At 34.8% G+C, this 15,676-nt stretch overlaps 1 protein-coding gene across 4 annotated transcripts in view; it reads left to right on the top strand.

Annotated features, from left to right (window-relative positions):
• Positions 1-15,676, top strand: part of lyst (lysosomal trafficking regulator) — a 130,720-nt gene that overhangs the window by 89,941 nt on the left and 25,103 nt on the right. For 3 of the 4 annotated variants that reach the window (XM_077217350.1, XM_077217353.1, XM_077217352.1), the window contains 14 exons: positions 210-379; positions 1,364-1,594; positions 2,920-3,086; positions 3,181-3,333; positions 5,873-6,034; positions 7,350-7,541; positions 8,442-8,635; positions 9,808-10,017; positions 11,492-11,668; positions 11,861-11,937; positions 12,336-12,524; positions 14,385-14,530; positions 15,449-15,542; positions 15,622-15,676. The exon at positions 15,622-15,676 is cut by the window's right edge and continues 7 nt beyond it. In XM_077217350.1, the coding sequence (XP_077073465.1) occupies positions 210-379; positions 1,364-1,594; positions 2,920-3,086; positions 3,181-3,333; positions 5,873-6,034; positions 7,350-7,541; positions 8,442-8,635; positions 9,808-10,017; positions 11,492-11,668; positions 11,861-11,937; positions 12,336-12,524; positions 14,385-14,530; positions 15,449-15,542; positions 15,622-15,676 (2,217 nt within the window). The remainder of the gene's footprint in view (positions 1-209; positions 380-1,363; positions 1,595-2,919; positions 3,087-3,180; positions 3,334-5,872; positions 6,035-7,349; positions 7,542-8,441; positions 8,636-9,807; positions 10,018-11,491; positions 11,669-11,860; positions 11,938-12,335; positions 12,525-14,384; positions 14,531-15,448; positions 15,543-15,621) is intronic. The other variant, XM_077217351.1, reaches the window with a different exon arrangement.

The raw sequence follows: 15,676 nt of genomic DNA on the forward strand, positions 1-15,676 counted from the left end.
TTTATCACATATGCTGCTGTGGCTTGTTTATTTAGCTGATGTGAAAATGGCTAATTTACCAGTTTTATTTACCATTCTAAGCAAAGACCGGTGCAGGAGTGCTTTAGCAATGAGTTTAATTTATTTATTTCTAATAAATAAATTATATAATTGATGTCCTTTTTCTCATACATGCACGGATACACAAACATTCACATTTATTTATGTAGCTCCTGGACGCCTACTTCACCCGCGCTCAGAAAGAGCAGAAGGAGAAGTTCCTGAAGAACCATGGGTTCTCACTGCTGGCCAATCAGCTGTTCCTGCACCAGGGGTCACATGGTCTGCTGGAGTGTTTCCTCGAGATGCTGTTCGGTCGACCGGTGGGGCTCGAGGAAGAGTGAGTGTGTGCGAACAGTATAAAACTGACGACATGACCATCAGTGGTGAATGCCTCTTAAGATGTGTTTGTGGGCTCATTTAGCATATTTGGAAATTAAGCTCCAGAGTATAACATTAGCCACACATGTCAGTGGAGGGTGATTTGATTAAATGTATTGGCTATATTGTTTATTTATGAAAATGAAACATTTTATTATTTTTATGGAAAAAAATTAAGAAAAAAATATATTTTATTATTTATTTATTATTATTTTTATTATTATTTTTTATTATAAATGTCATATGTATTATATATATGTTGTCATTAACCATTTTTAAAAAAAAACCTATAAGTTTAAATAAATAAAATAAATATTGATCGAAATAAAGATATAAAAAACTTAAACTTATTTTTTTTAGTTAGTTGCCATGTGTTGGCTTTAAATGTTTTATTTATTTTACTGTAAATGAAACTGCAATTTAATTTTTTAATTTAAAATATTATAAAAATAGAATATATTATATCATTATTAAAATTGTATTAAATATATATATTTTTCATTTCCATAATGTTGTCATTAACTAAAACTAAAAATATATTTTAAAAAAGTTTAAAGAAATAAAAAAAAACTAATTGAAATAAAAAAGAAATTAAAGTTAAAGAGTTTAAATTAAATAACTTAAATGCTGGTAATTACAACTGAAATAAAAATGAATAAAAACTAAATAGATTTATTAAAAAACAACAGTATTGAAACATTACCTAAAATTAAAATACAAAAATAATAGCTAAATTAAAAAAAATACATAAAAACTATGTATAAATACTATAATATATTAATGATACTAAAAAATATTATAGATAATTATATATATAATTTTGTTTTGTTTTTCTGCAGGGAATATGTGGCAGTAAACGCATTGAAGAAACTCCTGCATGATTTCTAATTGAACCTTTACCCAAATTGCCCTTGTCAATAACCACAATCCTCTCTTCTCCCAGTCTGGATCTGGAAGACATGGAGAACATCTCCCCGTTCAGGAGGCGTTGCATCATCCCAGTGCTGGGTCTGCTGGAGAACTCTCTGTATGAGAACTCGCTGGTGCACAACGGCCTGTGTCTTCTTCTGCAGCTTCTCAACGCCTGCCCGAAGCTGGCCGACATCTTACTGGACCACGGCTTACTCTACGTGCTCTTCAACACACTCTCCACCCTCAACGGCCTGGAGAACGGGTAATGTGCCTTAGTCAGGCGCACACTGCGATTTATTATAGTCCTTTACGATTGTTGCTTGTCAGACTGTACGATTGCTGTAAGCCATTTCACACTGTAAGATTGCAGTTATCATTAAAGTCAGACGCGTTGAAAACAGACACACGTAAGAAAACTTGTCCAGAGTTTTACATCATCAATCAATGACACGTTGGGTGATGTGAGCGTTACATGCGGGATTGAAATGGTGGCTCCAAAGAAATCTCTAATGTTAATTTTGGTCATGGCTTGAGAAGTCACTGCAGGACTGAGAGCCAAATCTTCTGACACTGCCAGAACTTCGTCAGGGGTAACATTTTAATCGCAACTGTCATTAATCGGCTGTTGGTGAACATGTCAAACTAACGACGAAAGACTTCAGATTTTAGCCTAGGATCACAGCAATCTTTCAGGATTTGCAAAATTTAATCCTATGAATTTTTCAATGCAGATAACATGATCGAAATCACAGAATTAAGTCATAAAAATGGAATTTACAGTGTAACGTAGAAAAACTAATTTTATGTGAACAAATCAAAAGTAAGGCCTAACACTTATTTAAATCGTGGACTAATCATGGACTACATGGATATGGACTAGTGTCTCTATTGCTATTGAAATCTGAATTCTCCACGTTGTGCATGTCTCAGTTTGCTCTACTACACACAGTCCAGCGTGTGTGTGACGCTCGTCTGCCGTCACGCTATACGAGGACATGAACATCATCTCCAGAAAACTATCATCAGATATACATGAACTCCAAGCTCTTCACTACAACCCGCCAAAATAAAAGTTTGGTTTAACTTGAAGAAATTATGACAGAAATGTATTACTATTGTACAGTAGAATGTGCTTCTTAAAGTAGTTATGAGGATAATTATACAATCAAGGAATCATCCTCCATATTTAAAATTTAACAGTAAATCATAAATCCAGAAAAAAAATTAACTTTTTATAGGGCCTTATTACTGTAAAAATATGAATAAATTGTTTATGTTGTAGGAATTCAATTGAATTCAGACATGCTTTTTGCTTAAAACAACAGAATTGAACAGAAAACACAAAATTTAGGCAAAATAAATTGGATTTCATAGGGACCTAATTTTTATTTTTGATAAATCTTTAATAAAGGGTTGTTAAATTGTATAAGTTTCATGATTTCAATGATTTAGGCATGCTTTTTGATTACTACAATTTTATTTAACCATTAAAACGGAATCCATTTCATTGGACCCTACTTCTCTAATATGAAAGATTATACATAACTACAGTAAGTGAACTCTTTCTTGATGTTGTTGGCTCTGTAGGATTCCTCCGAATGACTACAAACTGGTGGTATGTGACATTCAGCAGCTGTTGGTGGCCGTCACCATCCACTCCTGCAGCTCCTCGGGCTCTCAGTACTTCCGCATCATTGAGGATCTGATCACCCTGTTGGGCTACATGCAAACCAGCAAAGTGCGGCGCACACAGGGTAAAAAACAAATACTTTTGTATGACAATGATGCGGTATGTGACGTGTCATTTAAATGTAATAGGACATATTCTGTTGTAATTTCATCTTTCAGAAATGGCCCTGGCCCTGCAGTTCCGCGTGATACAGGCAGCCATTGATTTCATCAAGACCACAGCCAATCAGGACCCTCAGAAATCAGGCAGCTACGTGCACGTCCCCACCTCGCCACATCACGCTCTACAGCAGAAGCGCAAAAGCATCGCAGGTGAGACCGTTTTTTTTTTTAAAGAGATTTTTGGCCAAAACCGAAAATTTTGGATGCACTTGACCGAAACTGAAAATAAATCAATAAATAATTCAAACTTACTTAATAATCAACACTCAAATAGCTAAAACTGAGTTGTACACACATTTAAATTGCAAATAAGGCAGTTTTTATATAAACCTTTTAATAACAGAATTGTTTTTACTGAAAACAATGTTGTTGTTGAAAGTTCCCCTGTAGTCAATAATTTTATCCCTTAAAACTCATCTTTGATCACCATAATGACATATTTAAGCAGATTTTTTTCCCCCTTGGCGATCACACGTTGATCTGATTACAAGGTAGTTTGTGATGTCAGAAACACCAGCGATTTCAGACATTGTCTTTGGTTCACTGCAGTTTTAAGGAGAAAATACTCAGCAATGCTGTCGACTTATGAATTTACACATGATTTCTCTTAAAGCATATTAAAACACCACATAGACATATAAACAACATTAAACGCTGGGTTTTCACCATAGTGGGAGCATTAAGCAATAAACATTTAAGTTATACTGCATCTTTCAACATACCTTCTGGTATTCATTCATGTTTATTTGGTGCTGAAAAGAGTAGATGAGATGATCGCATAGTCTAAAGTAGCGAGTTTAGGTGTATCGATGCAGAGCCAGTTGTGGTCTTTTAGGCAAACATCAGTGCCTTGAATTTGATGTGAGCGGCTTTTAGCAGCCAGTGCAAACTGATGAGGAGAGGTAAAAAGTTGTTACTTTTAAGTAACTTAAGTAACTTTGTTACTTTCATATTAAAAGTAACAAAGCTTTATGTGATTATTGAATGTTTAGAGGAGCTTTATTCACATTATGGATCAATAGAAAATAGTACAGACTAAAAGATTTTAGATTTAAGAAACCATATCATTACCGATTAAAATCGAGAAATTATCATTGCCAATCCAGAGCTAGTGTCCACACAGCTTAGATGTTTAACTGTTGTAGCTATTTTGTGCACAAATTAGACACTGATAAGAGTCAAAACGTGCCATCGGAGAAGCGCTATTTAAATGTCTGTTTCGGTCACTGATTTCAGACTGAAACTGAGAATAGCTTTTTTTACTGAAAATCTTCGGTAGCTGAAATTTCGGTGCTTCCCCTCGTATTTTTCATGTTCATTTGATAGTTTGGGTTTGCAATGCATTTGAAGGGACAGTTTACCCTAAAATAAACTTTTGTCATCGTTTACTCTTACTGATTATGTAATCAGTACTTGTACATCAGTAACTGATGGTTATGGCGTTAATTCTTTATATTTTCCATTTTAATGTCAAAGTTTTAGTAATTGAGGTGTGCTTTTTTATTTTTCCTATTTTTTATATGTCTATATTATTATATTATGTGTTTATATTAAAAAAAATTTATTTTAGTTTGTTATTTTAGTTCATCAAGTTAAACTAAATGAAAATGAGAAATGTTTCCTTAGCAAGATTCTGAAATAAAATAAGTAAAAAATATATATTTTACTTTATTTCAGTTATCATTTATATTTATTTATAATGTATTTTTTTTTGATGGTTGGTTAATGGTGTACAAATACCTCTGCCAATTATCTGACCTATCCTCGTAAACGAAGAATTTATTATCTTTGTATACATGTGACGGGTAGGTCCACTGAGGCTTCCATGTCGTTCCGCCATCTTGAAAAACTATAATAGCAGAGAGGGTCAAAAAGTACTAGGCCAACGCGTTTTTCGTTCAGAGCCAGCGTCACGTGACTAAAAGCAGCAGAAACGGAGGAGCAGAGCAATGAGAGGCGCTTCACGGCCCGGCAAGTTTAAAAGGCTGCATTGCACTGTTATTTTTAATGACATACATATGCCGACCCACAGGAGAAGAAATCCTCGTCCAAAATTGAACGTAATCGGAAACGTGCCTGGAGATTACAAAAAACAAGAGTCAATGTCGGGACAGCTTTTTGGTGGAAAGACCTAGTGCAGGAGAAAGATTTCAAAAGAGACGTCTTAATGACATGCTTTTTTCATTGCTTGGTTGTGTACTTTATTATATAGACAGTAGAACATTTATAGTTAAAAGTTAAACAGGCTCTTTGATGAATAGCAGCTATTCAATAAAGTTGAGAAGGTGCTAAAAACAAGGTTTGTAAGTTTACTTTTTGTAACCTAGAAATTCGATAAGAGTATATTTTAATAGAGCATATGATAGTTCTTGCATTGTTTGTCATAGCTTTTTGGTTCATAACAGCTACCGTAGATGCAACACGCAATTGAAAAAGCGAGGAGCTGGAGAGCACAATTTGTTTAATGCAAAATGCAATTTCACTGCCAAATTCCTACACAATGTCCCTTTAATCTTGAGGAATATCCATGTTGCTCTTTTTTTTCGATGAACCGTTCCTTTAATTTTCATATCCATGTGTCTTAATGTGTTTCATCTCCATTCATCTTGTCTTAACCATCAGTCCTGGATGTCACGCTTGTTTGCTCATGTGTTTTTGTTGTATTGTCACCTCCCCTCACACTCCCAAGGTTCAATGGGGCTGAAAGACTCCATAATTCCCCGTATTCCCCGGCAGAACTACTGCTCGTACGGCCTGATCCCTCAACCCTCCCCGTTCAGCTTCTTGTCCCAGGATTCCCCCCTCCCTTCCCCAACCGGACCAAACTCCTACATGTTCCCCTCAGACACAGGTAGCCATCGACCCCATTCGCACAGATGGGCGACAACATCCTGGCTCTCTCAGGGATGTTGGTCGTGTGAAAGTGAACTGATTAAAGCTTGTCTGCTGCTCATCTGCCCAGTGTCCCAAACTACTGGTGCCTGTTTGTGCTTTAACATGAATGAACCAAGACTGAATACACACTGTCTAGAGTCAGAGTTGCACCAGGCCTCTAAAAGTTTTTCTGCAACTCTGTCTGTTTATCATTCTCATTCTCTCTCATTTACACCTGGCATTAACGTCCATCTAGGATTAAAAAAAACAATACTTTTATCCAGCAAGGATGCATTTAATTGATCAAAAGTGACATTCATAATGTTACAAAGGATTCTATTTCAAATAAATGCTTTTCTTTTTAACTTACTTTTTATTAAAGAATCCTGAAAAAAAAAATCAGTTTAAAAATATAAGCAGCACAACTGTTTTCAAGATTAATAATAATCAGAAATGTTTCTTGAGCATCAAATCAGAATATTAGAATGATTGGTTCATTAGTTAACATTTAGTTAATATACTAACTAATATGAACTAACCATGAATAATACATTTGTTTCTGTATTTGTTAATCTTTGTTAATGTTAGTTAATAAAAATAAAGCTGTTCATTGTTCATATTAGTCCACTGTGCATAATGTTAACATGATTTTAATAAAGTATTAGTAAATGTTGAAATTAATGTTAACAAAGATTAATAAATGCCGTATAAGTGGTTTATTATTAGTTCATGCTAACTAATGTAGTTAACTAATGAACCTTATTGTAAAGTGTTACCGAATGATTTCTGAAGGATCATGTGACTAAAGACTGGATTAATGATGCTGAAAATTCAGCTTAGATCACAGGAATAAATTACATTTATATAATATATTCACATAGAAAACAGTTATTTTAAATTGTAATAATATTTTAAAAATTGTTTTGCTATCTATTTTGCTATTTTAATTTAAATTGGACTATCTAAACTAATGTACCCTGCTAAATCCTAAAAACATTTAAGGCTCACCTACTCATACAATACATATCCATTGAGACAAGTTTTAAACTTTTGCTAGCAAGGATGCATGTTACATGTCGGGTGTAAATGACAACCTGCCTTGTCTAACCACTTAACATCAATCAAGTTTTTTTCTAATATCTGCATTTGTCTATCTGTCTGTCTATGCTTTTATGAGGTATTGATATTAATATCCTCTGCTCTTCACACACAGTTTGTTGTATTGATATTAATATCCTCTGCTCTTCACACACAGTTTGTTGTTGTGTTCACTACATGCATGTTTTGATCAGGTCGGAGGCGGTTCACAGTGGCCCAGTCGGACTCGTTGCTGACGCGAATGCGCTCCGTGGCCAGTGATGAACTCACTGAGATGATGCAGCGCAGAATGAGTCAAGAAAACCCCATCCGAGCCAGTGAGACGGAGCTGGTCCAGCGACTGCAGAGACTCGTGGTTCTGGCCGTTAACAGACTCATCTATCAAGGTACATACGACAAACATCAGCTCACGCAACCATTGAACATTTAATATTCAACAATATTATTAATCTGCCTGCATTGACACATTATATGAGAACAAAGCTGAGCTGGATGATAACTGTCACGGGGCGGCCGCCAAGAATAGTGTGAGGACTCAAGTGCAGAGGTGAAGAAGTGTTTAATTAAGTAAAACATAAATCAAACAAACAAAGGAAATCCAGGTCTCAAGAACTAAATAATAAATCCAGGGACATGACATGGCAGGCACAGAACTACACACAACTCACCACCCATAACTTTAACAATGAACGAGCACAAGACAGCAAACACAGGGAGACTAAATAGGAAAGCAAACAAAGAGGGTAACAAGGGAAACTAGGTGAAACCAATAATCCAATAATGAGGTAACAAGGTGGGAGGGGCTAGACAATCCACAAGAGCACATGGCACACAGAGAACTCATGACAGCCATACACTCACAGTGAACAAGACCATACACAAACACAAGACCAGGAATGCCACTGCTCTGTCAACAAACCAAGAATAACCAGAATAGCTGTGACAGAACCGTGACAATAACATCAAGTTTTTTTTTGATGTTATATAAATGAACTAAATTAATAACTTTTTACAACAAAAAATTAACCATCAGTGACCTTACTTAAGGTGGACTGTGACGCTATTTTCTTCTATTTTCCTGTTATTTCTGTAAAGCTGCTTTGAAACAATCTGTATTGTAAAAAGCTCTATATAAATAAAGGTGACTTGAATTGAAAAACACTTTAATGCATTTGACATGGTTCTGGAAGTTACTTCGAAGAATAAGGTATTACCATGGTACTTGTTTGTTAGTGACAACAAGAAACAATCCATGTAGGCTGAATAAATTTGTGTTTGCTTTCCAGACGTCAACCTCGATTTCTTTGACCTCCTGAACTTTCCTGAGTCTCCTGATCATTCGATGTCCATGCCGTTATCTGGCGAACAGACGTCTGAGGAGAACGGCTCGACGCCCTCCACCCCGCTCCCGCCGGGAAACACCAAGAGCTTCAGCAAAGACATTCTCAAACTAATGATGGAGGGCATAAAGATCAGCTTGGTGAGTCACTTACAGCAGACGTCAGAGTTTCTTAAAGTCAACAAATTTGGCCATCAAATTACCCTATTTTGTTTGTTACTGGTTATATTTTTGGTATTCAGTGCACATTGTTCCAAAGAAATTTTAGATTGGCTTCTCAAACAACAACTTTTTCACTCATGTCACCACCATTATCTTTGAATTATCTTCATTTGGGGCAATATTGGTTAATTATTTATTTATGATTAATGTGATTCATCAGTGTCTAGTGTAACTTGTTTAATTGAATTATATATTTTAAATTGACAGCCCTAATCTTAATAAACAGATATATATAAAATTTAACCCCCAAAAAACGAATTACTAAAAAAATTCCTTATGAGATTTTTGTGAACACTTATTTAAATGGAAACTTTGAAGTGTTCCATGAAAACTAATCAAACTTCCCAACTATCATATGAAACACTAATAAAACATCTTTAACACTCTTGTACCCATAAATCCCGAGACAAGGATTGTGTATCTAGTCTATTGCGGTGTTATTTTAGTATCCTTGATATACTATAATAGATTTTGTAAATATTTTGATCAGATTGTATTTTTATATTTGAATGTGAAAGTTTTAGCAATTTTGTTTTTTTGTTCATTTTTATTTAGTAATGTTTTCAAATAGTTTTTATTATTTTTTCAGTTTTAGTTATTTTAGTACTTCAACTTAAAAATGAATGTTTGAATAAAATTTTGGTTGCACTTTAGATTAGAGTCCAATTCTCACTATTAACTAACTCTTAACTATGACTTTTGCCTTAATAAACTCCTAATTACTGCTTATAAATAGTTAGAAAGGTAGTTGTTGTTAAGTTTAGGTATTAGGTGGATTAAAGGATGTAGAATATTCATGCAGAATAAGGCGTTAATATGTGCTTTATAAGTTCTAATAAACATCCAACATCCTAGTAATATGCATGATAATAAGCAACTAGTTAATAGTGAGAACTGGACCTTGAACTAAAGTGTTACCAATGTTTTAGTTAATAAAATAATAATGATATATAGATATGGTCTTTCTGATACCTAATGCTCATGTGTGCATGTAATAAATGCATAGTTTGTCAGTGTTATATCTCTCAATTGTGTCTCACTGGTCCGGTGTTGACTAACTCGGTGTGTTTGTGTGATGTTTGCTTCCTCAGGGCAGCACCGGACGTGGCGGCGCCCCTCGCCAGCAGTGGAGGCGAATCCTCTGGTCCTGTCGTGACACGTTCAGGGTTCAGATCGGCCGAATGCTGGTGCACACGCTCAGCCCTGCAGTACCTCTGGAGGACAGGAGGGAGGCGCTAGAGTTCGTCCACGAGCACAGCTACTCGGAGATCCTCAGAGAAAGCCTCAGTCCTGGCCTCGAGGTGAGGCCAATAAACACCAGATATGTTGATAGAAATGGCTTTTTGTTTTTACATGCCGACCAGAGACAGTGTGACATTTTGCTTTGGTTATTTGCTGACAGTTTTCAGATTAGTGTGACAACACGCATGCACACTTCCTCTATTGGGAGGAAGACAATGACATTTGACTGGGCTGGTTTTGCCACAGCTCTCCTCTGGCATGCAGTAAATAACCCACAGATTCATCTTCATGAGACTGTTTCCATAGCAGCAGTGCCGTCCTCTCGCTAGTGCTGTATTCATTTCTCCATTATACTGTAGACTGGCAAAAAAAGAGAAAAAGATCATTAACCCACAGAGACTCATCTGAATAGCAATTCTTGCGTAAAGCGATAAAATAGCACCTAATTTTGTCCAACTGTGGATAGAAACTACACATAACAGAAATGTATCACAACAACAGTTTTGCTGGGGAATATTTTTTTAATATATTAACTGCCACAGCTTACAAAAGTTCCAGTCAACTTGGAGCAAATGTGTCTTTTTGTTTATTTTTTTATTAATTGTTTTATTTCTGCAAGCCCTTAAATTTTGAACGCACATAATTTTAAGAGCATTTTTTTCTGAGAGTAGCAGAAATGCAACGCTGGGCATTAGGGGTCAAACTTTTGTCCATTGTTCTCAAACCATAGAGCCGATTTAATGAATGTTTTCATTTTTAAGTTGTTTCATTATTAATGCCTTGTTGATTTACCAATATATATGTTTTTAAATTAAATGGTATTAAAATTACTACATAATATTTAAAATAGGCTTTGTTTGAATGTGTATTGTAGTATTTAAATGGCCAAATAGTTATTTTATCTTTTAATTACTTAATCCTTGTTGAAATACAGTATATTATGGTAACACTTTAGTTTAGGGTCCGATTCTCACTATGAACTAGTTGCTTATTATCATGCATATTTCTACGATTTTGGCTGTTTATTAGTATTTATAAAACACATATTAATGCCTTATTCTGCATGACCATATTCTACATCCCATAAACCACCCAATACCTAAACTTAACAACTACTTTATTAACTATTAATAAGCAGTTTAGGAGTTTATTGAGACAAAAGTCGCAGTTAATGAGTGAAAATTGGACCCTTATCTAAATTGTGACCTATATTGTTTTTCAAATAAATGTGTGTTCTGAATTGCGTTGTGAATTTAAAACTTTCACTTACTGTATCAAAAATAGTGGTGAGATTTCGCCCAGCTTTGCTATTTTGCATGTTTTTCTAAATTCCACCTTGATGCAAATTTTGGATTTCATCACTAATGGCTGTTAAGACAAAAATCTTAAATATGGAAAATATGTTTTTTAAATGCTCTGAAAATGTGGTTGATCAATAAGGGTTTTTAATAGCCGATTGTGTTATCTACAATGGAGGTGACCCCTAAAAAGACAGGTTCCTCTAATCATTCCTGTGCTTGTGTGTGTTATTAGCACGGGCCCAAGCTGGCTCTGTATCTGTACGAGCTGTTACACGATCATAAAGACGCCCTGAGCAAAGAAGAGCAGGCGGCTGCCAACAGCTTCATGACAGCGCTGAAACTCTGCGGACACCGATGCATCCCACCCAGCGCTCCGGCCAAACCGGACCTCCTGAAAGCCATCAAAGAGGTGTGCATGTCCCAACACACACTTCCAGGGCATAAGAGGATTAGTCCTGGGTTTTTGCATCAGTTGCATGATGGTTTTTTTTGCAGTTTCTGTGACTACTTTTAAATATAATTTAGTTCTGAATTGCTCAGCTGAAGTGTATGCATTTATTATTTTTCAACTAAATCTGTTTCACAACTATTCCTTATCAAGGAGCAACTGAAATACGAGTCAGAGGCAAGAACCAGCAAAGGAGCCTGGGAAAAAAAGCTGGCCAGCACGCAGAAGAGGTGAGCGCTCTGAGAGAAACACAAAAATATCGCTAACACTTTATAATAAGGTTCATTCATTAATGTATTTACTAACATGAACTAACAATAAGCAATACATGTGTTACAGTATTTATTAATCTTTATTAATGTTAGTTAATAAAAATACAGCTTTTCATTGGTTGTTCATGTTAGTTCACAGTGCATTAACTAACGTTAACAAATACAAATGTTGAAATTAATATTTACTAAGATTAATAAATGCTGAAGAAGTTTTGTTCATTCTTAGTTCATGCTAACTAATGTAGTTAACTAATTAACCTTATTGTAAAGTGTTACCAACATCTCAAAATAATACACAAACATGTGCGTGCACTTCTTTGCAATTTGTTTCTGAGCTGTTCTGGTGTCCGCTTCAGCTTGTTGCAGAGGCTGGATGGGAAGTCGAAGGACATCTCGAAGATCGCCGCTGACATCACTCAGAACGTGTCTCTCAGGCAGGGAATGGAGCGCAAGAAGGTCATGCAACACATCAGAGGCCTTTACAAGACCGACCTGAGTGCCAGCCGGCACTGGCAGGAGCTCGTGCATCAGCTCACGCACGACCGGTCAGCATCGCTCACTGCAACACTACTCATCATTTACTAGGGGTGTAACAATATATCACGTCACAACATATCGCAATACAAAAATGCAACAGTATGTATCGTGGATAGTGACAATATGTATTGCAGTGTTAATTTTGACAGCAAATTTTGATTTAGTTTTAGTCATAGTCTTTTGTCTAAAATGCCATTTAGTTTTAGTCATATTTTAGTCATCTGAATTGTTTTAGTTTTAGTCTAGTTTTAGTCTACGAAATACAATACGATTTTAGTCGACTAAAATATAATGGGTTTAGTTAAATTGTAATGCATTAATTTAGAATTTCTCTAAAATGTCCAAACCCAAATACTCCCGGAGAAAACATCTATTAACCTATTAATATGAATGATTTTTAAGTTTGAACATGCAATACAGATACAGATTTAACTATTGTGACTTAAAAAAATATCTTAAAAGTAAAGAAAACCACTTTTCCTAAAGTAAAACAGTCTCCTTTTCAATGAATGATATATGCATTCTTTATAACTACTTGCATACATTCTTTATTCTTTCAAGCAGACATATTTATTAGTATGAATTAAATATAATGAATCCTTATTAAAGCTATTAACGAGCAGTGAATGCTTTTCTCTTTTTCTTTTGTTGCTTGATCAATATTAAGGACACAGACCGCATTAGGTTTATTATCCACTGTCACTTTAAGACGTCGGATCATGTCCAATTACATGCGGATTGCACTGATGCACATCCTATACACTCACAACTGTTTAAGACATAACCGACATAGTTTACATGAATACTCTCCAAAACGGAAATTTTGACATAATTTTGTGTATATTTGTCCATTCAGACACGAAAGAGAGCTCAATTTCGTACTCGCACGCTGTATAGGTGTCTATTGTGCATGGCTGCACGCTTTGGGTTAGGTGTGTGCGCACATAAAACCGTACGGAATAGAGCTCTTTTTTGCGTCGTCACTCTTATTCAGATCTATATGTCTGCTCTACTCATTCTTTACTAATTCTACATTTTTTAACGTTTTATGAGACCGCTGGGTAGATCAGCATGTTACAGTACAAATGTGTGCATCTAGCTCAAATGCAGGACATCAATTCTGACTGGATCGCTTCCCAGATCGTCACTATCTAACATTTTCGTCTGGTTTTTATTCGTTGACGAAAATGTCAATAGATTTTCGTTATAGTTTATGTAATTCAAAACTAGGTTTTATTTAGTTATCGTCTCGTTTTCGTCTGTGAAAAAATGTCGTTGACGAATAATTTTCGTCATTATTTTCGTCAACGAAATTAACACTGATGTATTGTGGATAGTTCACCCAAAATAAAAATTACTGGGTGAGAAAAAAATTTAAGTTTACGGAGTTTTAGTGTCAGTACGTTAAATATAATGTATAATAATGCAATGGAAGAATATTTGTGTCCTGATAATGCCAAATGTCTGATGTTACCAGTATAGAGTGGCCTACATTATTTTAAATATAACTAGTCAGTGACAGAATAAAAGCATATTCTTCTAAAATAATTCTGTATTTTCAGCTTCAGAATCATGAATATGTTTATTCTGGTGTCTCTATTGTTCTGTGCTTTGGGTTTCCAGCACCAAGTCCAAGCCTATTCATTAACACACACAATGTAAAACCAAATTTAGCATTTTAATCAACAGTACATTTTTTTGGTTAACCTTTTATCATATGTCTTGGAGTATCGCAATAATATGGTCTTGTGAGTTCAGTATCGTGATATGCATCAAATCGTGACATGAGGGGATTGTTACAGCTCTACATTTACTCATCCTCATGTTGTTCCAAACACGTCTGATGTTATTTTTTTCCCGTGGAACAGGGCGGTGTGGTACGATCAGTCTTCTTACCCCACGTCCTGGCAACTGGATCCCACCGAGGGACCGAACCGAGAGCGGAGACGCCTCCAGCGCTGCTACCTGACCATCCCCAACAAATATCTGCTCAAAGACCGTCGCAAACTAGATGGTGACTGGAGCTGAAGAAAGCACTTTACAACATCAGCTCATAATATACTATTTTCTAGATTCTAGAAAGGTTTTTTTTTAAATGTATTTTCATGATGCAGTTTATTTACTCATAGCATTAACAAATGGGGTGAAAAATTACCTAGTAAGTAAATTAAATAAGTAAATAAGAAAATAAGAAAATGACTTTATAATAATAATAATAATACATATGTAAATAAGTAAATAAAAATTATTAACTTATTAAATTACTGATTTACTTATACTTATTTATTATAAGTAAAATTGAGAACTAAATTAGTAAATTAATAAGTTATTAATAATAATAAATAAATATGTAAATAAGTAATTTAATAAGGTAGTAAATAAGGAAAATATAAAATGTTCTTATTTATTCATTAACTTTATTTACTAAATTAGTAATTAATTAAATAAATAAATAAATAAATAAGAAAATTAATATATAAATAAAGTTGGGTACTAAATTAGTAAGTAAATCAATAAGTAAATACTTATATCAGTAAAATAAGTAAATAAAAAAATATAAGGAAATAAGAAATTTAATAAGTAAACAAACAAGAATAAGTAAATACGTAAATGAATACGAAAATTAATGTAAATTAGTAAGTTAGTAAATACATAATAAATAAATATTTAAATTAGTATATCAGTAAAATTAGTAAGTAATAATTTAATAAGTTAACCAACAAATATAAGTAAATAAGAATATTAGCATATAAATAAGTAAGTATAAGTAAATTAATTAATTAATGCTTTTTCAGACTTTGGGATGAAATGTGACCCGAGCATGTTTTTGAGATGAACAAATCAATATGACACTAACAGAAATGTACCAAAAGCTGTGATATGATTGATCAGCTGACGGATTGATCTCATGCGTGTGGTTTGCCCATCACAGATGCCATCAAGGCTCCGCTAGCATTCCTGTTTGAGGACAAGGCTTACTCCTCTTCATCCATAGTGAAAGACAAAGCCACCAGTGAGCCCATCAGGTACTCTCACCTCACAAGAAGCATCGCCAGAGCCACAGTGCAGAATTTCAAAACACAAAACATTTCTCTTCTGTTTTAGGTTCACGAGAAGGTGCATAAGTGTGGCGCCCTCTAGAGAGATGGCAGGAGAGCTG

Source organism: Siphateles boraxobius, unplaced genomic scaffold (assembly GCF_051911475.1).
Source record: "Siphateles boraxobius isolate OS27281-9 unplaced genomic scaffold, OSU_SipBor_1 73, whole genome shotgun sequence".
Taxonomy (NCBI): domain Eukaryota; kingdom Metazoa; phylum Chordata; class Actinopteri; order Cypriniformes; family Leuciscidae; genus Siphateles; species Siphateles boraxobius.